A 23,969-nucleotide genomic window follows, 5' to 3' on the forward strand; every position below is an offset into this window, starting at 1 on the left:
CCATGTTGATAATTATTTGATTTATATACCTACATTGTTAATATAAATATGAGTGACACGATTCATGAAACATCATTAGAATAAATAACATGTAATTATTAAAGGTACTTACATCATCCATAATTGAATAACTGCAATGTTCAACAATTGATTACCCTAGATGATTTCAAAGACATCTTGCATGGTTATGTACAATATTATACCACCATTATCAACCCCAAATAATGTGGCATCCCAAGGAATCATACAAGAATTTTAAAACATTTGATGTGAAACCCCAACCAACTCTTGGATTGGGTTCACATACGGTTGGACTTGTGGTTGGATTTGAGGGCTTAAAGGAACACAATTGGTTCATTTTGTCTCATAGCAGAGTCCTGTAAAACATAATAATAAATATAAAGTATAAATCTAAAAACCACTTTAACACTAATAACCCTTAATGAAATATACCTGATAATTTTTTAAAATGGTCTTTATCATATGTGTAGGCCATGCAATAAATGTTCTAAATGCCTCTCCACCACTGTATTAACCTTTGATGTGGGCACTGAAACTGCAACAGATGCATCTCTAACTTTTACAACCACCACTCAAGAAAAATCATTATGCATGGGCACGATGTGGATGGTTGAACATTCTGGATACACTCTGCCAATGGCCACTACACGAGGAGGATTTTAATCAACACATAACTTGCACTGATAAGAGGATTCAGTGTTATCATCTTCAAAGTCCTCCATATCACAACTACTTTTGGTGTTAGCTCAACCACAAGCATAAATTACATCCATTGGTTCAACTGGATTATATCTTTGCTCGAATTCAGCTATTAACTCTTGAGTAACTTGTTCTTTTATGCTCTTAGTCAGTTGTCCAACCAGTCTCTCTATCAATTGTGCAGCTAATTGATTCATCATCTGTTAACTGGCATTTTCAGAAAAACTAGGTCGAGAAACTAATCTAAATATTATCTAACACCAACACCAAAACTAGTCGTGCGAACACGCTCAGGGTGTTCTTCAATGCCAATGGCCACGGTCAAGATGTCATCTCGACCTTTCGGAACAAAACTTCCCTATGATCTTTGCTCCACTAGCTCATTCTATAAAAAATAATACAATGTGTTAATATAATAATATATAATGATAAGTTTGTAACACTAAAAATATGACAAGTAATTATGAACTTACAATACGCTGAGAAATCTCTAATGATTTCTCATATGTCATATAGTCCCCTGGTTTAGTTCTAGCCAACTTTCATTTCTCATATTGACTAAGAGGGGATGGAGGATAGATAAGTTCAGCATAACCAAATTTTGCTTGTTGTCTTTTTAACTTTTCTTCTATTATTCTTCTCTCTAAAACAAATCATAACCTCCCCGAGACAGTCTGTTGGGGATAGCATTTTTTTGTGCAATCATCTGAGATTTCTTCCTCTTTTCTTGTAAGTACATCGTACACATAAATTATGAATTCCATGATAAGATTTAATAACATATATAATGAAATGTTCACCAAACTCCCGTTTGGGATCCATTCGACTTTGAACAAATTGAGACCATGTCTCTTCATCTATAGAATAATTTTCACAAGGAGACTTGTCCTTGTATTTACCAAAGATGTAATGAGTTGTCAAATTTATCTTGAATTGCCTCCATTTTTGTAGTTACTGAAGACATTATTTTGCTCTGAACCAAATTCGAAGTCTCAAACTCAATTTGTCTACAAATTATAATAAAAAAAATCATTAAAGTATGTAAATTCAATAGACAAATAATTTAATAACATTTAAATAAATAACTTACTCAAATATCCTTCCATATGAGATTCTTGTCTACTTCTGATACGTGGTTCCAGTCAGGGGTCAAGATAGAGAACTTAGATCGAGCTAAGACTCCCAAATAACTTACAAATTGAGTCTGATTAGGGTGTGATACCTTGTCAGTTTGAATGTTTATTTGAACTGGAACCTTATTACTACCTATACGCCTGATCACAAGAATTCTCAGTCATGTTGGATCCCTAGTCTTCCTTGATGACTCAGTCATGTGATCGACCTACAAAGAATAAAAACAAGTTTAAGATATATATTTAAATTAAATAAAACAAATTAATTTTAAATATAAAAGCTAATAAAAAAAATACTTGATTTCTATTATGGAAGTGTTAAAATGTTCTCCCATATTCCTTCATTGTGATCATGCGTTGTAGCATGTACTTCATCTACATCATTTTCGTTATTCAAAGGAGGTAATTGTCTTGAGAATGAAGATTTCTCCACAGATTGGACCCTTGAGTCATCATGTGGATGAACATCATGTTCAGTTCTCCCATGTATGACAATTGACAACCTTTCATTAGAAGGATCTATCACATAAAATACTTGTTTTGCTTGGTAAGCCATAATGAAAGGATCTTCCCTCCATGCTCTTTGTAAGATCAACCAAAGTAAAACTTAAATCATCTACAAATTAACCCATTTACACTTAAATACAGGCACTACAAATTTGGCGTAGTCAACCTCCCACGTTTCTTCAATTACTCCAAAGTAACTTAGAGTAGCCACAATAAGATTATTGTCTTTAGAACTAGTAAAGTGCATAGGCTCTGCCTTAAGGGTAACACTGCTATTCTGCATGGTACTTTTTTCATCTTCAGTCTTTCTATAAAAAGACATCATAATAATATCGTACCCAGTCCATGTTATTGCATCAAAGTTAGGTCCTTGTTTTAACCATTTCAATTCCTCAATATTAGAATCTTCTTGACCAATTTTATCTTTAAACCATTTCAAGAAGGTCTTGTTATACTCAGTCAACAACCATTTCTCATTTGCACGAGGGTTCATTGACTTTAACAACATCTTGTGTGCATCTATATAACGAAGAGCATCATCGGTGTTGTTCAAAATATACAAATGTGCTTGGATAACTTCATGTTGGTCTTTCTAAACCACCCTCACACCTCGTGTGCTTTTACCTTCACACATTGTTTCATGCCTGGACTGATACAATCCAAGTAGCCAAGAAGATGACGAAGGACTCAAGAGATAATTCACACTGTGAGCAATCATCTCAGCAATCAAGTCAAGACCCCATCAAATATCAGACGAACCTTACCAAAAGAAGAGTTGAGCATAGACCTGAACACCAAATGTTCTTTCTTATGATCTTCTTAAAAGAAAAAAACATGTTTGTAAATAAATTGGACTCACTTTGGGGGTCTAAATAGCAAAATAGGCTAGAGTAAGTTCACATGGCATAAAAGGGAGTGTAATTAGTGAAGTAGGCTTGTATCAAGCCCATTTTTTCAAGACAAGGCATTTAGGATTAGGAAGATTGCCCTACCTTCTAGAAGACCTAGCCAAGGGGCGGTTTTGACCTTGGTCAACCCTCCTTGGCCACCCTCCTTCATATGACTCTTTTACCCTTCCCCTTTCTTGCCCACCAAGGTAGTCATTTCTATAAATAGGGTGTCTTGCCTCATGCATTGACAACTTGAATTTGAATAGTAAAGAAACTCTACATAAGTGATTTTGTGAGACTTGTGAGTTCATGTTGGGTCTTATCTTGGGTAGGTAATATCTCAAGTGGCAGCTATAGTTATTTGAGTCTTATCTTAAGTGGGTAATATCTCAAATGACGACTCTTGCATCACTCATCTTGGAGTCCCTCTGCTCCAAGTGACGTGACTTCATCTTCCCATAAGCTTTCTTCACCCCTTCCTTTTTTACTCTTTATTTTGCACCACCTCCCTTCCATATATGTCTTCTTCTCTTTAATTTGTTCTTTACTCTGTTCTGCTTCTTTATTTGTTCCTTGTCTCTAATTCTGATGCATCATTGTCACCTTATAATTTCCTTTTCTCTTTGCCCTTCTGAAGTGAACCTTCACACTTATTTAACCACTTGGTTAAGTTCGTGTCCAATGGGGATCTTCTTTGAGTTCTCACCTTGCATTGATAAAAATAAAAAATCATCAACAAGAGCAACCAATTAAAATGTGCAATCATAAAATCAACTCATATAATGTGGTATTCAGAGCATGGTTATTTTGTGCTTATTTGCTTTGAGTTGATTTCGACCCTTTAATTTCTAGCACATTTAAATTATTGCTTTTACCTTCAAGCAATTTCAATTCCGCCTTTATTTTCCTTGTCATTTACAATTCCGCTTTTTATTCATTAAGTACTTTAAATTCCGCTTTTGAATTTTATTTTGTGTTAATTTTTTTTCCTTACATCTTTTTCTTGAGTCATATGTTCTTAGTGTTCTAGGAGTCTTAAATCCACTCTACTTATTTTGATTTTAATTGTGAAGAGCTAAAATCAAATTAGAAGTTGTTTGAGTAAGTGGTTGATTTAGTTCCAAACAAAGAATTCAAGTGATCATATGAATTAAATCCCAATCTATTTGTGAAAATTGAAAGTGAATTAAAATATGCATGCCAAGATTATGGACATTTTGTATCCATAAAACAAAAGCAAAGACAAAAAAATAAAACAAAGTTAGTGCAATTCACTTTCCAAGTTCAAAATTACAAAAAAAATGATTCTTTTTATGTGGCAAATTGTTTTCATATTTGTGGAATTTTATCTTTCTTGCTTTTACAATTTCTAAGAAAAAAAAACTTCATAGTTAAAAGTCTAAGTAAGTTTCTTTCAGTATTATTTTAAAGTGTTTTTCTTGTTTGTCTTCTCAAAGTTTTGTCACTATCCTTTTCCCATTTGGTTTAGCGTTCTTTCTTTTGAGCTTTTCTTGCTTGTCCTTCAAATTTTCTTAAGTTTTGTTGTAGGGATCTTTGGTGAGCAAGTGTAAGAGTTTTGTCATATTTCACTTGAGGTGTTGCTACCAACTGTAGAACTTTGTTTTTAGAGTGCAAATCTTTCTTGAGTGCATTGCAATTCTTCCCTCTTTTACTAAATAGTCGAGTGATACAAGTTAGTGAGTGGATAGCATTGTTAATTTTCACTATGATGTCAAAAAATGAAGGAGGAAAATACATCTCTAGTTGATACAATATAATGATAGCTTCATTTTCTAATTCATCTAAGCTATTAGGATCGATAATTTTTCTACAAATAGCATTGAAGAATATGCATAGGCGAGTGATAATTTGTCTAACATTTTTTGGTAAAATTCCACGAGTAGCAACTGGAGAAGGACTTGCATGAGAACATGACAATCATGAGATTTTAAGCCCATAAGTTTCAAATCTTGCATCGACACAAAACTTTTAATATTTGAAGAGTATCCTTGTGGTACTTTAACTCCCCACAAACACTTGCAAAAACTTAACTTTTCAAATTTTGACAAAGTATGACATGCTGGAAGCAAATATGTTCGTTTACCATGTGGTTGTGACTGCAACTCCAAACGAACACCCATCTAACCTAGATCTTTACGAGCATTTATATTATCTTTCATATTTCCTTTAATATTCAACAACGTGCGAATTATACTATCACAAACATTTTTTTTTCACATGCATTACATTTATGCAATGTCTAACATCTAACTTTGACCAATATGGAAGTTCAAAGAATATGGATTTCTTTAGGGATGGCAAAGCGGGCCAGCCCGCCCCGCATTGGCCCGCCCCGCGTTTGGCCCGCAAAAATGCGGGACGGGTTGGCCCGCCCCGCAAAGTTATTGCGGGCTAGAATTCCCGACCCGCCCCGCATAAGAGCTGGCCCGCAGGTTTGCGGGCCAGCCCGCGTTCTTTTTTTTTTTAAATTAAATATTTATTTTTTTACATTTTGTTATTAAAAAATTGTCAAATTAAACCTATATATTTGTTATTATCAAACCTAATTTTTTTTCCTTCCTTTTCAAATATAGTCAAACATCAAAACATTAAGATAAATATCAAATATCACTATTCTTCCACTTTCAAAACATTAAAAATACCTAATTCCAAAACATTAAACATAAACATTAATTCAAAAGCATTAAACATAAACATTATTGACATTCTTCCATTTCAATAACATTGGATGCCACCTTAGTAGAACCTTCATCCATTTTTTCGTAATTATAATCTTCCCCGTCATCTGCATATATTAAAACAATGACAATTAATTAATTAATTTTTCATAAAAATAATACAATAAAAATAAGATAACTTTTGGCTCAATTGATGGTTTGGTCATCGGTAACTTCTAAAATACCCTCTGCTTACTTCTCCTTCTCTAACTGGTGTCTTGCTCCTTTATCGTGTTTGAAATTGATTTAATTGGCATGACCCAGTTTAGGTTGCTCTGCTGCTATTAAGTGTCAATATTTTTTTCTTGCGGGTTTGCGGGCCAGCCCGCCCCGCCCCGCAACTGGCCCGCGCGGGTTGCGGGCTAATGCGGGTTAGCGGGTTGAAAAGGTCATCCCGCCCCGCGTTTTTTACCTGCGGGCCGCGGGCCGGCCCGCATGGCCCGCCCCGCTTTGCCATCCCTAGATTTCTTCTTCCATATGTTTTTCACAATGTTTTTCCAAAAGTCACATTCACATTACAGAATCGGTTGTACACTTCCTCGTCAATGAAGGGTGGAGGTGCAATTTTGTCCTCCTGAGATCCATTAAAAGCTTTTTTTAACCTACGATAAAGATGATTACACTTTAGAAACCTTCGATGCCCAATGTAAAAAGTTTTCCTCCCATATTTCAGTTGATGGTAACTTGTGTTCTCTTCACATATCGAGCAAGCACTATGTCCTTTAACACTATAACCGCTCAAATTCGCATATGCTGGAAAATCCTTAATGGTGCAAAATAACAATGTCCGCAAATTGAAATTGACCTTCTCATATGCATCAAATACTTCAACTCCTTGATCCCATAAAAGCTTCAAGTATTCGATCAATGGACTTAAGTAAACATCAATGTCATTTCCAGATTGTCTTGGTTCTGATATCATCATAGACAACATCATATATTTTCTCTTCATACACAACCAATATGATAAAATTATAAATAATGACTAACACTGACCACAAACTATGTTTTCTACTTAAATTATCGTAAGGATTCATACCATTTGTTGCAAGACTAAGTCTAAGATTTCTTGGATCACTCCTAAACTCAGGAAACAAAGAATCAATTTTCTTCCATTGCGGTGAATCGACAACATGTCATAATGTTGATTTTTCCCGGCAAGTGTACCGAATCAAATGTAATATAGTACTCTTTAAAGTACGAATGTTGAACCTACATGGAACAACTCTAATTAAGATGTTCTATTATAAAACTCATTAAGTATAGAAAATAATTGTTGAGAACTTGTTCATAACCAAATTAAAGATTTCACAAGTAACTCAAAGGTTTAGGGTTTGATTCAACCAAAAACAAAAATAACTTATCAAATATAGATAAAGATACTTGGGATTGAATTAAGTCTATTTCAATCATCTGTATTTTGGAATAATACAATACATAATACTAAAAACTACTTATTCTTGAGGCTTAATTTAAAGTCATTCACCTTGATTCCTCACAGATGAAATTCATAAGATAATTTCTCAAACACTGATTCCTCAGGTATTTAACAAATCATCCAACTTTAGGAACAAAATTATGATGCAATCAATAACCTGGAATCTATTCCTAGCATTACAAGTTATCAAGTATTTTCGTCTATTTCAGATCCTTAAAAGTACTTTCCAGTTAAATTTAAGGATCAAAATCAAGACTCCATTGATCAGATAGAATCAAGCAATACGCATGAAACGAAAATACCAAGAACAAGTAGAAAAAAGAATTATATATATATATATATATATGTATATATATATATATCACCAAGAATACATTTGATCAAAGTAGATTACATTCAATCCCAAGTTAGAAATCACTTAGCCACTCATGACAACTCCTCCAATCTTCATTCTTGATCTGGATTGCATAAGAAGGGCTGATCAGAGCAAGTTCTTCTCTTAGAATAGAGTTCTCATTTTCTTCTCTCACTAATCTCCCTCTATAAAAATTCAATATTTTTCCACTGCTTTTGTTTTCACCTTGTTCCAAAATTTATATATTGAACTTTAGCTCAAGCGAGCCAATTTAGCTTAAGTTAGATCTTTCGATGCATTTTTAGCTTGAGCTAGCAATTCTAGCCTGAGCTAGATTAGTACTGCACCTCTAATCAAATCTGGACAGTTTAAGCTTGAGCTAAATCTTCTTGTGATCTAATTAAGTTTTTGCTTTCTTTCTTTCAATGCTTCATATTCATCTACAATTTAGACAAAAATTGAGATTAAATTTCTTCATTTGTTTCTTGGTTCAAAATATATAATCAGTTTCAATAATTCTCATATTAGGGTAATTTTCTTACATTAAGCAACAATTAAGTTCCAAAGTGTTCAATTTTCTCAATCATAAAAACTACACATTGGCATTTATCACATAATAATCCATTAGATTTTTTTCCATTTGCATGCCACCTGAGGTTTTTTGCATCATTAACATTGGCAAACAAACGTTTAAATTGCGGAATGATTGGAAGATACCATAATGCTTTTGCAGAAGGACCCTTTTTCACATAATTTTCCTCACTCTCGTCATCCTTCACTTTGTATCATGATACCCTGCATCTTGGACACTTGTGCAATGATTCAAAAAAATTCTATACAATATGCAATCATTTGCACATGCATGTACTCCATACCCATCGGACACAATATCTTCTTCGCCTCATAATGACAGGTGGACAATGTATTATCTTTTGGAAGCATTTCATGCAACAACTTGAGCAACTCAGTGAAACTTTTATCGGTCCACCCATTTCTTGCCTTAATATTAATTAATTTTAATATTGCTGGCAAACGTGTGAAACTTGAACAACCAGGATAAAGAGGTGTTTTAGAATCATCTTTCAATGAATCACACATATGTGCTTGCTGGAAACTATCTTCTCCAATATCACGAATCATGTCCTCCATGTGATCTTCAAAATGTATATTAGAATATTAACTATCAGATAGAGGTGTTACGTCTACAAAATCCCTATGCCATATCCACTTTATATAATTCTTCAAGAAACCATCACATAGAACATGTTCTCTTATCAACCTAATTTCTAATAATCTCCCATTCACACAATTAACACATGGGCAAAAGTATATTCCATTTACAGCTTCTACATTCCGTTGAGCAAAGTAGAAATTTTTTGACGTCATTTTCATACACTACTGATATGACTCTCATTTATCCAACTTCGATCCATGACTAATACTATGTAATAGAAAAACTAATCTATCAATATCAACTAATTTTTAGTTTATGTAAACAAAATACAAATTGTCGAGGGTTGATCACCCCTTGTACCCAATACCAAAGCGTTCAACATATAAAAATTAAAGCAACATTATATCCCAAACATAATACATTATAAAACATATTACAAATTGTCGAGGGTTCCTATTATATAGGTATGTATAAGGGTTGAACCATCCCTTAAGTGGTTCCTGTTATTCAATCCTTATTGTTGATAAAAAAAAAAAACAAATTGTCGAGGGTCAATCACCCCTGAATCCAATACCAAGACGTTCAACATAATATAATATATTTCAAATACAAATAATATTAATCATCTATATAAATAATTGTGAACTAAATTGATAATTAAATTTAAAATTAACATGTTTGAAAAAAAAAAAACTAACTTATAGTGTGAACTGATGAGCTGTGGTGGCGGTAGTGAAAGCAAGCAGGAAAAAAATTATCTATAAAAATAATTAAAAATATATTAATAATTAAAATTAAAACTAAAACTAAAATTAAAATTAAAACTAATATTAAAATTAAAATTACAAATTAAAAATTAAAAATAAAATTACAAAATTTGAAAATAAAAAACTCACCTTGGAGCGTGAACGGAGGAGCTGTGGTTGCGAAACAAGGGCAATGTGGCGCGATAATGGAGGCACAACGACGAAAGGATTGGTGGAAACGAAGAGGGAGAACGGTGGCACTGAAGAGGAAGAACGGTGGCACCGAAGAGCAAGAGTGATGGCCGCAAAGAAGAAAGAAATTTTTGAAGGGGTGGTGAATGGAGAGGAGATGAACGAAGTTGAGGGCAGCGGTGGAGGAAGAAAAATGGAGGCACACTAGAGTAGCAAAGAAGCAAGAATGAAAACGAAGGCAAAGAAGCGAGAATGAAAGCGTGAAGGAACAACGGCGGTGGAAGACGAAAGAGCAAAATGGAGTAAAAAAAGTAGTAGCGCGAATGAGCAGTGAGGCGCGAGCTTGAAAACAGGTTAAAAATATACATTACACTGGTGTAATATATATTTTTTTTACTCAGAATGGTACATATTACACTAGTTGGGTCATCCATCAGTGTAATATATGCTGCTCAAACAAAAGAAAAGGTTTATATTTTTTTAAGTGGGAGCGTGATATATTACACCGGTTGGGCTATCTAGCCGATGTAATATACCATGCTAACACAAAAAAAAAAGTTTTAAAAAAAATTAAGTGTTAGACCAGTATATTACCTGTTGGACCATCGAACCAGTGTAATTGTACCAAATATTTTCAAAATGCACCGCATTTTTGTTTACATCGATTCTCGTTTGACCGACCTAGAAAGTCGTTGTAGTATGCGTTTTTTGCACTAGTGTTTAGACAAAGTTATCGCCTTCCTGATTTTTCTAACATCTATTTATTCGTCTAATGACAAAGAAGAGGATGGTCTTTCCTATGAAGATCTTCGCAGTAGTTGCAACTCAATTATTGAATGATATTTAAAATTGAAGCAAAAATTTGGAATTTTGCTTATAGAAAATAAAAAACTTACGATAGTTCAAGGAGCAAGCTACCCCATCTTCATCTATAAATAGGTGAGACTCACATTATATTTAGATTTATAAATATTTTCAAATATTGAATAACTGTGAATTCGATACTCATTATCTCTCAAATCTCCTATTGTTAAAGAGCCTTCAAGGTCTAGTAAACCTTAAAAAGTTGGTCAAACCTCTTTCTACTTCCTAGCACCAAAATTACTCCAATTCCTCACAAAAATCTATCATTCTCGGTGCAAACTCCTATTCATTTAGCTGCCAGTCCATTTAACTTCCACAATCCATCATCTTAGACTGCATAATAGGGTTTCAACCCTCAAATGCTTTTTTCTAGGTAGTTTTAATTAGTAGAAAGTTAATTTAAGAAGCAAGAGTTTCCGAATATAAAAAAACGAGTTTTAAAATCTAAAGATTTAATTGTTAAGCTCCCTAAAATTTTGATAATAGAATCGTCATTCTCACTAGACATCCATTCTTCTAAAGAGTGATGTTCCATGTAACTTAGTGTCACCCTAGTGTTAAAACCTTATATATTTCATTTTTGTGTAGTATGCTCTCCACCTACTTAGTCAAACTTGTCTTAGGTGAAAACCATATAGTAACATTTTAAATCATCTATGTTCTTATATGTTAGAAAACCTATCCAAGAAACAAATGCAAAATCAAATTTAACAATAAAAAACGATTGTACTTTATGTTATTTTATATTTTAATGTTTACATTTTCTTAAAATAATATAGAAATACAAGAAATATTTTTTAAAATTTAGATTTGATTATTCAACTATGAAATTTGATTTTTAATCTTTTATATTATTTTAATTTATTAATTTTAGAAAAGTTCAAATGAAATTTAGCACTGAGAACTAACACAAAATTGTTCAAATCAAACTACTGACTATTTTAGAAAACATGAACCCTAAAAAAAAAAATAAAAAAAAAAAAATGGACACCTTTGTAGGCAAAAACCCACTGAAAAAGTTGATTGGTTAGGTTTGATAGGATTAGAGCTCTCATCTCCCTTTCATTCATGTTCTCATCCACAGCTTCAACGCTCATACTCCACTCCTAATCTCTTTCCCTTTCTCCTTCTCTTTTTGACTTGGATTTAACACACCCCATTTGTTGTGTATGTGATTAGATTGTATATTGTATAAACATATGCAAAAGTTAACAACTTTCTGACTTTTTCTTATAAAGTTTTGAACTTGAATTTCTTGTGTCAGTGTGAGAGCCATGTTCGTTTCATTCCACATTTCCAACACTGACTCACGCCTTCTTTTACCCACCATGGTGGATTGCACTTGTTCATTTCACCCTCCAGCAATATTGCAAGTGCTTCCTCTGCCCAGGGCTGCACCCTCAAAGTTGACCTTTGTTTGTTCCTCCCAAAGGGTCCTCCCCATTGAGGAGCTTCAACTCAGTAATGGTGGTGATGGGGACCCCTCAGAGGCTGTTGTTGATCACTCTGATTATTTGGACAATGGGGATGAAGTGGTTGGCTTTGGTGACTCCCTCAGTGAGGAGGTGCTCAAGGAGAGGATTAGAAGAATGAGAATAGGGCTGGCAAACAGTGGGAAAGTTCCTTGGAACAAAGGAAAGAAACACAGTGCAGGTAGTTTATGTTTCAATTGACATTGATGTGTGTATCCAAGGTTTTAAATTGTGGTAATGGGTTTTTGTAATGATTCTTTATATTGTGGACAAATGTGGTCGATGTGGCCATAATTGTAGTCATGAACCCTGAAAATCCTTGATGTTGTGGCCAAAATCGTGGTTGCAGACAGTCTTTTAAAGCCTTGTGTGTACCATGTAGTTGGTTAGTTTTTTTGTAAGTGATTGTGATTCCGGACACAATGCAGAGACCCGGGAGCGAATCAGGCAAAGAACTGTAGAGGCTTTGAGGGATCCTAAGGTGAAGTCAAGTAAGAGTCATTTAGTTTTTGGAGTGTTTCCTCCTTTTACAAGTGTTTTCAATTTGACTAGCTTATTGTTCCAGTGATTTTAGCTGTTATAATTTTGTTTTAGGTTCCTTCATTTCTTCATATAATTAACCAAATTCTAGCCACCTTACAACATAGTTTTTCTGTTGCTAGGTAGCTCAATTACCATGTAACTAATATTTACTTATTTCCTTTCTCTCCTTGACCAAATTTCAGGTAAGGAAGAAGATGGCTGAACATCCCCATCCTCATAGGTAAACATATCTGTCATGGTAATCTAATAATTTTTTCTGTTTTTCTGTATGCTTCCTCAAAGAAGAATGTAATGTTCAACCATGGAAAAATTATAGTTTATCAATGGGAAATAAAATACCGTGGATGAGTTAACCAAAGAAGAGTATTCCTACTCCTTTGTTGATTCAGAAAAGGGGGGAAGAATGGAGACTATAAGTTATTGAGATTGAAGACTTGGGTCATGTGGAAGTTTCTACCTTACACAATTGTGGTCGGAAAGTATAGGCAGTAAGGTTGTCAAAATGGCATCGAATTGTATGTTACTTAGCTTAGAGAAACAAAATGTTTATTTCTTAGATTATAATATGTCTGTTTAAAGATATATGATGTCTTGATTTCTTATTTATTTCTGTTTGTCTGACTAAATAATATATGAATTCATATGTCTAACAATTGAGGTCATTCTACATTATTTACTCTCATTTCTGTCATACATGTTGCTCTCCTGTAAGTACTGAGTAATATCTGAGATTTCTACACTGTTTTTTGAGATTATTATCGTCATACTTTCAGTCTCAATGCACCTGAAAGTTACATATCTTTATGGTACACACTCTCAAATATATTTTGCACTCATTGGTAGGTAGTGTTCAACAAATTTTTTTTGGTTGTATTTAATCTTGTCTATGGAATGAATATTAAATGAGTAGCCGTTGGCTATGCATTCTATGATATTCATTAAGTGTCAACCTTCCTGCAGTTATCGAACCAAGGCAAAGATAAGCGATTCACTGAGACGTGTTTGGCATGAGCGGCTGAAGTCAAAACGGTTAAGGGAGGATTTTTTGCTTTCATGGACACAAAGCATTGCAAATGCAGCCAAGAAAGGAGGGATTGGTCAGGAAGAGCTAGATTGGGATAGCTACCATAAGATAAGACAACAGTTAGAGCTCCATCAACTTATGCTGGCCAGGGAAAAGCAAAGAGAAAAGCTGATGGCAGTTACTGGAGCAAAGAATATCATCCTAATATGGAGGGAAAACATAGCCAAAGCAGCTAAGAAAGGAGGGAGTGGGGAACAAGAACTTGACTGGGACAGCTATGAAAGGATACAAGAAGAAATGATTCGCCTGCGTCAATTTCAGCGTACTGCAGAAAAGGCAAAGAAAAAAGAGTTGGCAAGGGTAAAAGCAGAGAAAGCAGCTCGGATAAAAGCAATTAAAAGGGTCATCCTCACTCGAAAGAGAAAAGAGCGTCAAGAGAGGGCTAAAGTAAAAGGAAATATAAAGAGCCATCACTGCGAAAATACTAAGGAAGGCAAAGCTTCCTTGGAAGTTACTCAAGAGTTCAGACCCTGCAATCCATCAACTAAGGTAAGGTTTTGTTTTTCCTCTTTTATTGATCGCATATATGAATGCAACACATTGGCTAAGCTACACAATCCTAGATCATTTGAAAGATAGAGGAGAATGTCTGTAAGTTTCTTCTGTTAGAGTACAAAAATAAGAAACTCTAGTTGTTAAATCCGGTATTTAATTTGTTGCTTTGTCAATTAAAAACACTTTTCACTGTATTATCAGTAGAAACTTAGAACACATCCTGTAATAGGTCTTTAGACCAGGGAGAGAGAGGAGCTCAATTAAATAAGGAATAAGCCATTTAGAAAGTAGTATGAAAATGTCATTTAGAGTGATGTGTAGTATAGCTCTTAAAAGCATCTATGCTATGTAGCTGTTTATAATGACCTTAATTATTTTGTCTCTTAGAAAGTGGATTTAGGCCTAAGTCAATTATTCAAAATCTTTACAAAATTGGCCAGTAAGATGACCATTATTCCTACTTATATACTATAACTGTTACTTGACCATGTATTTCTTGTTGATACGAGATCTCCGAACCCCCTCATATTTAGGATTAGATATCTTGAATATGGGATTTGATATGTGCAGATAGTGAGTGGTACGATAGGTCTATCAAAAATCTTGTTAAGATAGACTTTGATACCATCATAGAAAGTAAGTCTATGCCTAGTTCAATCTCACAAAACCGGCTAGTAATGTAAAGTTTGTAGCCACTTATATTCTATTATTTGATCATATTTCTAGTCTAGGATCTCCAACACTTTCATTCCAATATTATAAGCCAAGCCCCTTGTTATACTCTTATGGTTAAATAATATACTTAGAACTTATACAAGACATTTTTCGTTTTAGTCCTTGCATGAAAAAATATTTTGGCCATTACATGAATTTTCTTTTACAAATTATTACTATTGCGTATTTCAATGTAAGAATTTTTTTCATATAGGGACGAAAATGAAAAACGATTTATCTAATATAGGGACACCATTGACCCAAATGCAGAATTTTTTTATATAAGGATCAAAATGTAATATAAATTGTTTTCACATAGGGACTAAAAACAAGAAACGATGTCAAATGTAGAAACTAAAATGTGGAGGTTATTTCATATATAAGGACAAATGAAAAATTATGTGAGATGGTGTAAGGAACCAAATTTTCAATTGAACCTATTTTTATTTATGCCTCTTTGCTTGTAATGATGCCATATTTATCTTGTATTTAGATTCACAAAAGTGAGAACACCAATGGTGACTTAGCTAGAGAGGAAGACACTTTTAATTGCATTTTTCCAGCCCAGAATAAATTGGATTTAGAGCTTATCAAGAGAGAAAAAATGCAGAAAGAAGTATCACTAGCTGATCAGATCCAAGCTGCTAGAGACAGAAAGGGCAAACTACATACATAAGGGAACCTTGAATCCCTTTTCATCATGCTGCTTCATTCACTTGGATGTTTATATATGTATTATAGTTTCTTTGTTGAAACAGTAGCTTATGAGGTAGGTATCTGTAGAACAAGTTAACCAATACTGGTAGTTTGTTGGTTGTAGAATAGGAAACTTGGTCTGAGTAATTTGAACTCAACTTTCAATTCCATTTCATTTCCTCTTATCTCTTTTTCTCTGTTTCTGTTCAAAGTTATCTTGATCTCTCTTTCTCCCTCTCAATGCCATGTAAATAATTTAAAAACTTGATAAAATATAAAGAAACAAAGTTACAACAATTAAAAGTCTAAATAAAATAAAACAAATACATTTTTCTTTTGATTAAACTTATTTATCCCAACTCCACCAAGCTAAGAAAATGATTCCAAATTAGAAACATTGTTACATGAATCATACAAATGTTTTGGCAACCTTGGAACAGCAACAGCAAAGAGAGGGTTAGCCTTGGGCATGGTCATTCCATAAACCTCAGTAGTATCAATGTCTTGGGGGTTTAAGCCCTTTGGTGGGGTCCACTGAAAGCAGTGAAAGAGTGTAGCCAAAGCCATCAAAACCAAATTGAGCCCAAGGGGTGCACCAGGGCACTTTCGTTTTCCAGCACTAAAAGGCAAAATCTTGAAGTCAACGCCATGACTAATCTCAACCCTGCCCCCATTACTGGGCCAGTGTCTCTCGGGCCTGAACTCCCCCACGTTGTCCCAGATCTCCGTGTTGCGGCCCAGCCCATGGGTGTTGATGAAGACACGTGTCTTGGCGGGGATGTGGTAGCCGTTGATTGTGGTGGCGCGGAGAGACTCGTGCGGAATGAGGAACGGCCCTGCGGGGTGCATGCGGAAGGTTTCACGTACGACGCAGCGCAGGTAATTAAGGTGGGGCAAGTCTGATTCTAACACCATTCTGTTTGGGCCAACCACAGAGTCCAGTTCTTGTTGGACTTTTTGGAGAATGTTTGGGTGTTTGATTACCTCTGCCATGGCCCATTCGTTCGTTACTGCTGAAGTGTCTGTTGCTGCAGCTATCATGTCCTAAACAATTTTCATTACGTTAAGTATTTATTATTTTTGGTTAATAATTAATGTGATAGTGTATCTTTAGTGTTTATTTTTTATAATCATATATCTTTTTACAGGAAATGACTCTAATATAACTACAATAGTATATTTTTTCAATATATTTTATGACATAATTGTTATTAGATAATGCTATGTTTAGGGATGACAAAACAAGTGAGTCAATGTTATACGGGTTGAAATTAGTAATTCGTTCCGTTACAAGGTGGGTCACGACGGATTGATTCATTACTTTTCAAAATAAAGTTTTTTTTTTGTAATTTTTTTGTTTGGATCTATTCACTTGATTTTAGTTATTGATATCACTTTTTGGATAATAAAAAAAAAAACACTAAAATTGAATTAAACTTTAATATTTTAATCAAATAATGTCTAATGTCTAACAAAATAAAGTAAATATCAACAATACTTCAATGAATCAAATTAAGTATAAAAAAAATAATGTAAATAAAGTTTTATATAAAACATTGATCACTACCAATTTTAATTTCAAAAGCATAAAATTCCTCTTCAGAAGTGTCAAAAATAAAGAAGGGCAGACTAACGCATCCTACCTTGTTTACGACCTGCTGGATTGATGAGTTCATAAAATTGACTTGTCGTACCTAAATGATGGTGGACTAGCACTTTGTCATTCCTAATTATTTTTATCAATGTCAAAGAACACTTTTTTAAATTCAGAACTTTCAAAATCAATTAAAAAAAAATTGGGATACTAAAATAAAATAAATTGATATTTATAAGAATTAGTAGTGTATTTGAAATTTAGTTATAATGATATTTTGTAAAGAAATACTAGATCAAATGCGTTTAATGTTTCAAAGTATAAAGTATGTAAGAATTTATTCAATGTGATTGGAAATATAGCTAGAAAGATCTACATTTAAAATTGTTCATGATAAGTTCCCATTATTATTATACAATAGTTTATCTTATCCCTTCCTTCCCATTATGTGTATTTATAAATAAACAACAACAAAAATAAGCATAAAAAAGAAAATTAATTATGAAGATACCTGAATCAAGGCTTTGATTTCAACATCATCCATGTGCTCTTTTCCATCTTCACCTGGTAGAGATAGTAAAACATCCACAAAATCCATGTCTCCATCACCCTCTTCTCTTCTCATCTTCTTACATTCCCTAACCCTTCTATGCTCTTCAATAATCTTGGAATGAAAATCATCCACTCTTTTTTCCACCTCCCTCATTTTCTTTTCACACCCATAAGGATCAACCCACCTCCACATTGGCAAGTAGTCACCCAAATATATCACACCCAGCAACCAAAACAACTCATGGGTTATGTGCATGAACTCCATAGCCTCTTCTGGGCCTGAAGATTTAGACCCAAAATATTGTTTTCCCAACAACATTCTAGTCACATTGTTCATTGAGAAAGCACCCAAAACCTCCCTCAAGTTAATGGGCCTCTCATATTCGGCCCGGCCCAAAACATCCTTGACAAGGTGTTGGGCTTCCTCCAAACGGTGTTTGGAGAAGGACTCAAGCCTCTTTGTTGTTAACAAATGTTCCATGCAAATTCTTCTCATTCTCTTCCAATGGGGACCCAAAGGGGCCAATGCAACATCACCACACCCATATGCTAAATGAACTGCTGCAAGAGTGTTTGGTCTTGAGGCAAAAACATCATCTTGGGAAACAAGAATTTCATGTATAATGTTAGGATCATTGGTGGTTATGGCATCAATGTTCCCCAATTTTAGGTACACCAAGGGTCCATATTTCTCACACAAAGATGCCAAGTCTCTATGTGGAAGTTGACCTAATTGGAGGAGGTTCCCAACAATGGGCCACTTTGGTGGGCCTGGAGGAAGCCCTTTGTTCTTGTGACCAAAAAGAGATTTTCTCACAAGCCAATGTCGAATGATTTTAGAGGCTAGTGCAGCTAGGAACATGGCTGAGATAAACGTTGTCAAAACCATTTTCTAATGTCTAATGTCTAATGTCAAGTGTTTTTATCTAAGAAAAAATGCTCTGTCTCAAGCACACCCTTTGTTTTCAATGATCTTGAGATGCATTTTGCAAACATTGGATTCAATGGTTGCCCTGTTTTCAGTCATGATTTGAAGCTTTTTATATCATATTTTAGATGATGAAACTAGTTAGGTAGTTTAATAGTTCACAATCTTCATGTGTTCTTGTTGTATTCTTGTTTGTTGTTTTATTTTATTGGTTTGTTGTTGAGAACACTATTTTCTTTTAAGGTGAAAGATTGGTGTAGGTTGGGTAGGACATCATGTGCATGATGATTGTGTCACAGACATAAATTTTGCATTTCTTCAACTTTTGTGAATCATTGCAATGCATGATCTTCATTTGGTTGTGAAATCAAGACATATTCGAGTTAAATAATATTTTAGTACTTTGAAAATTCGTAATTTTATAATTATATATTTTGGAGAGATAAAATATGTTATAACTTAGATATTGAATTTCAAATCATTTTTTAGCTCAATCTATTAATATAATTTCTCAATCATTAGATAAAAACTCATATCTTATAATGTAATTAATAATAAAATATTTAATTAAGAAAACATTCACATACAATAAGTTTACTCATATTATTCGTGATAGATATATTTGTAATATCTACTTTGGGAAATGAAAATATGCTTAAACATTAATTGATAATTTATTTCATTTGTCCTCTCTATCTCATGAGTTATATATAATAATTTATAGGCACTATAAAAAAAATCATATTCCTTGGTGTTTTTTCTTAAATTTTAAAACAATCACACTTTTACCTAACATTATATCTGGAAAGTTTCAACCATATTTTTTTTATTTGTTATCAAGTTTAAAATAAACTCTTCCTCTATTAATTAAACTTTATAATTATGCATCATGTTTTTATTTGTGAATTTGTTTACATTCAGTTACAATAGATAAGACAATTTTTTTTTTTTTTTACCGAGAATTTAAAGTTTTTCAACTACCTTGTTCTCACATAATTATTATTCCTCTTGTTAATCGTTGGGCTTCTTCTTGGATCCTATTTTACTATGTGTAATCCTTTTACTATGGGTCTTGTTTCTTTTAGCCCATGCCTCTTTTGTTTCTTTTCATTTTCCTTTATATTACCTTTTCTGTACTTTATTCAAACAGGAATAATAATAATAATACAATTTCTCTTTCTACTTTACTTTTCCATTTTATCTCTCTGCATTCTTACCCCGTGTTCTTCACGTTCGTTTTTCCTTTTTTCTCTTGCTCACCACCGATTGCTTGTATACTCTTGGTGTCGCTGCATTTTTCCTCATCGCGTTTCAGAAATCATAATAGTATTATGGTATCAGAGCTCTTCTTTTTGAAGAGCTTTGATGTGCACTCTGAAATTTCTTTCTCTTAATTGATTTCTTGTTTTCTTGCCCTAATTTATTTCTTTATTTTTTTAGGTATGACAGAAGAAGATTCACAGTAACAAACACAATCTGATCAACAAAGCCAATCGACGAATAATTTTCCTTACCTACATCTCAATGAAAATCTTGTTGCCCCCTTGGGTGTCATCGGTGCTCGACTCTACAAACTATAATTCTTAGAGCAGATCAATGGTGACGACACTGAGTGCGAAGAACAAAGTGGAGTTCATTCTGGGTTCACATCCCTGCCCAGCCAAGAACCATCCAACGTATTCAGCTTGGCAAAGGTGTAACAACATGGTTGTTTCTTGGTTAGTGCATTTTGTCTCTACTTCTATTAGACAGAGTATAATATGAATGGATATGACCATAGATGTCTGGATCGATTTAAAAACTAGATATTCCCAAGGAGATCTTTCTAGAATTTCTGACCTGGGATCTGAAGTAGTCACTTTAAATCAGGGAGATTTTTCGGTTACAGAATATTTTACTAAACTTAGAATCATTTGGGATGAACTAGACAATTTCAGACCTAATCCTGTGTGTGTATGTCAAACAAAATGTACTTACTCTGTTGCTTTGATTATTAGTCAAAGAAAATGTGAGGATCATGCTATGCAATTCTTGTGTGGGTTAAATGAACAATATCATAACATCAAGTCTCATGTCCTTTTAATGGAACCTATACCACCCATTCCCAAGATTTTTTCTTTGGTGGCTCAGCAAGAACGTCAACTAGCTAACAACTTCTCTGTGACCAATATTAGTAGTGTTAATTCCAATCGAAATAGTGTTCTTGGTGTTTGTACTTTTTGTGGAAAAAATGGCCACATTGAGAATGTGTGTTTTTGTAAAGTCGATTTTCCCGGACAAGATAATAGAACTTATAAAAATAACAGAAAAACATGTACTCACTGGTAGAAATGGTCATACGGTTGACACTTGTTACAAAAAGCATGGATACCTCCTGGGTATAAATTCTATAATGGTAAAACTGCTCAAGTTAATAATGTTGTTACTACTGATGAAGTTGTTTCCGAGCATTCTCAAAAGAAACAGGAAAATAGAGATTTTCACCTCACTGGACAACAATATCAAGTGTTGTCTGAACTGCTCAGGCAACATTCCTACAGCAATCCAGCAAATCCAACTCATGTGAACTAGGTGGGATCCTTCACTGCTTATCTCACACAAAGCAACATACCAATCTCCCACGGGTAACATTTATGGTTTCAATAGTATAAAAAAAATTGGAAATTACTGGATTTTAGATTTAGGGGCAACATATCATGTTTGCACCTCTTTATCTGCTTTTAATACGTATAAAAGTATAACACCTATTCAAATTAGTTTACCAAATGGCCAAAATGTTTTTGCTAAAAATTTGGTACTATTGTCTTTAATCTAAAATTCTACCTTACTAATGTTTTGTATATTCCCCAAATTTCTTTTAATTTGATTTTCACCTCTAGATTGTGTTCTAATCTTAACCGCAATTTAATTTTTTCATCCATAAACTGTGTGATACAGAACACTCAAACCAAAAAGAGGATTGGTTTAGTTGATGCTAGAGCTGGATTGTATGTTTTTGAACATTCTACTTTTAAAAATACTATTCCACCTCATATTGTTCCTGCTTTACATTGTACTGTTAAGGACATAAATTTGTGGCATCATAGAATGGGACATGTTTCAAATGAAAGATTGATGGTTTTGAGCACTAAATGCCCTTATATTTTTGCTAAGAAGTTTGATGTTTGTGATACTTGTCATCTCGCCAAACAGAAAAAACTTCCTTTTACTTTAAACAAATCCTGTTCTTCAAAATCTTTTGAGTTTATTCACATGGATATTTGGGGTCCGTGTTTTGTCATTTCTATGCAAGGTTTCCGTTATTTTTTAACTATTGTGGATGATTTCTCTTGCTTTACATGGACCATTTTTTTTGCACAATAAATCTGAAGTTCGTAATCATATAGTTAGTTTTGTTGCTTATATTGAAAACCACTTTAAAGCTACTATTCAAACTATTAGAACTGATAATGGTGCTAAATTTGCTATGAAATATTTTTTTTTTGCTAAAGGTATAGTTCATCAAACCACCTGTGTTGAAACCCCTGAACAAAATGGCATGTTGAACGCAAACATCAACATCTTTTAAATGTGACTCGTGACTTACTTTTTCAAGCTCATTTACCTCACTTGTTTTGGAACTTTGCTGTACAACATGCAACTTTCTTAATTAATTGTACTCCTACTTCCCTTTTACAAAATTCTTCTTCTTATGAAAAACTAAATGGTAATCTTTGTGCTCTTTCAAATTTACGTGTTTTTTGGTGTTTATGCTACTCTAACACTCTCACTTCACATAGAAAAAAAATTAGATGCACGTTTTGTTCGTGGTGTTTTCCTTGGTTTCTGACATCACACCAAAGGTTGTATTTTTCTTAATCTTAAAAATCATAAAATTGAGGTTTCAAGGCATGTTATTTTTCATGAAACTAATTTTCCATATTAATTAACTACTGATGTTCAATAGAGTCCAAATAATTTGTCTTTACCTCTGCCTCCCAATTATGATTCAAAATGTGATATCTCTTTTTCCACTACATCTTATACTGCTAAAACTATTGCCACCACCAATGTTGAAAATGTTGTTGATCCTCCCCCTCGGTGTTCAATAAAATCAAGGAGACCTCTAGCTTATTTAGAAGATTTTCAAACTGATTTGCCAGCTGTACACAATGTAAGTTCTCACTATCCCCTTAGCAATTAGGTTTCATACCATGCTTTATCACCTAGTTTTAAGCATATGATTCTTTCTATTTCATCCCATATGGAGCCACACAACTATAATGAAACATTCAAATAAACCTGCTGGCAGCAAGCAATGAAAGCTGAATTAGATGCTCTTGACGCCAATCAAACATGGCAACTTACTTCCCTTCCACCTGGTAAGAAGACTATTGGTTGTAGATGGATTTATAAAATTAAATACAAATCATATGGGACTGTAGGTCGTTACAAGGCATGCTTGGTTGCCAAAGGTTACACTCAGTTGGAAGGTCTTGATTTCTTGGATACTTTTGCACCAGTTGCAAAATTAACTACTCTTCGTCTCATCCTTTCTCTCGATGCTGCTCATAACTGGTCTCTTACACAATTGGATGTTAATAATGCATTCCTACATGGAGACTTGCATAAAGAGGTTTACATGCAGCCTCCCCTTGGACTTCTTTTTCCTAACAACAATGTTTGTAAACTTCAGCAGTCTCTCTATGGCCTTAAGCAAGCTGGAAGGCAATGGTATGAAAAACTGTCAACTTTCTTAATTTCACAAAACTACATTTTATCTTCAGCTGATCATTCTTTATTCTTAAAACGTCATGACATTGACACTACTATTATTCTTGTTTATGTGGATGATATTGTGCTTACTAGGAATGATCATGCCGAGATTCTTAATATAACCAACATGTTGGACCAGACTTTCAAGATTAAGAATTTGGGTGATCTCACCTACTTCTTAGGCCTCAAGGTAGCCCGCAACAATTCTAGAATTCATCTTAGTCAACGAAAATACACTATTAATCTTCTTCATGAAACGGGTATGCAAGACTGTGCACCTATGCCTACACCTATGACGCATTCTTCCCACCTCTCATCAATTGAAGGTATTCCTCTCAATAGAGACGAAACCTCAGCATACCACAAACTTATTGGGCGA

At 33.9% G+C, this 23,969-nt stretch overlaps 2 protein-coding genes across 2 annotated transcripts; one reads left to right on the forward strand and one right to left on the reverse strand.

The window, feature by feature from the left end:
* The first annotated feature begins 11,786 nt into the window (after positions 1-11,786).
* On the forward strand, positions 11,787-15,946 carry LOC137827566 (uncharacterized). The gene is made up of 6 exons (XM_068633760.1): positions 11,787-11,924; positions 12,022-12,410; positions 12,658-12,710; positions 12,955-12,992; positions 13,733-14,345; positions 15,559-15,946. The coding sequence occupies exons 2-6, from the start codon at positions 12,032-12,034 to the stop codon at positions 15,739-15,741; spliced, it is 1,266 nt and encodes a 421-aa protein (XP_068489861.1). The 5' UTR covers positions 11,787-11,924; positions 12,022-12,031; the 3' UTR covers positions 15,742-15,946.
* Positions 15,947-16,009: 63 nt separating this feature from the next.
* LOC137827558 (cytochrome P450 703A2) lies at positions 16,010-18,849 on the reverse strand. The gene is made up of 2 exons (XM_068633746.1): positions 17,867-18,849; positions 16,010-16,805 (listed from the first exon to the last, which is right to left on the reverse strand). The coding sequence occupies exons 1-2, from the start codon at positions 18,794-18,796 to the stop codon at positions 16,131-16,133; spliced, it is 1,605 nt and encodes a 534-aa protein (XP_068489847.1). The 5' UTR covers positions 18,797-18,849; the 3' UTR covers positions 16,010-16,130.
* Positions 18,850-23,969: the final 5,120 nt, after the last annotated feature.

Source organism: Phaseolus vulgaris, chromosome 11, assembly GCF_000499845.2.
Source record: "Phaseolus vulgaris cultivar G19833 chromosome 11, P. vulgaris v2.0, whole genome shotgun sequence".
Taxonomy (NCBI): Eukaryota; Viridiplantae; Streptophyta; class Magnoliopsida; order Fabales; family Fabaceae; genus Phaseolus; species Phaseolus vulgaris.

Bases quoted from the DNA above. Each gene is read 5' to 3' on its own strand.
- LOC137827566 (XM_068633760.1), top strand. From the start codon at position 12,032: ATGTTCGTTTCATTCCACATTTCCAACACTGACTCACGCCTTCTTTTA. The intron at 12,993-13,732 runs GTAAACATATCT...ACCTTCCTGCAG, and splicing joins GAACATCCCCATCCTCATAG to TTATCGAACCAAGGCAAAGA. The intron at 14,346-15,558 runs GTAAGGTTTTGT...TCTTGTATTTAG, and splicing joins CCTGCAATCCATCAACTAAG to ATTCACAAAAGTGAGAACAC.
- LOC137827558 (XM_068633746.1), bottom strand. From the start codon at position 18,796: ATGGTTTTGACAACGTTTATCTCAGCCATGTTCCTAGCTGCACTAGCC. The intron at 16,806-17,866 runs GTATCTTCATAA...AAAATTGTTTAG, and splicing joins AAATCAAAGCCTTGATTCAG to GACATGATAGCTGCAGCAAC.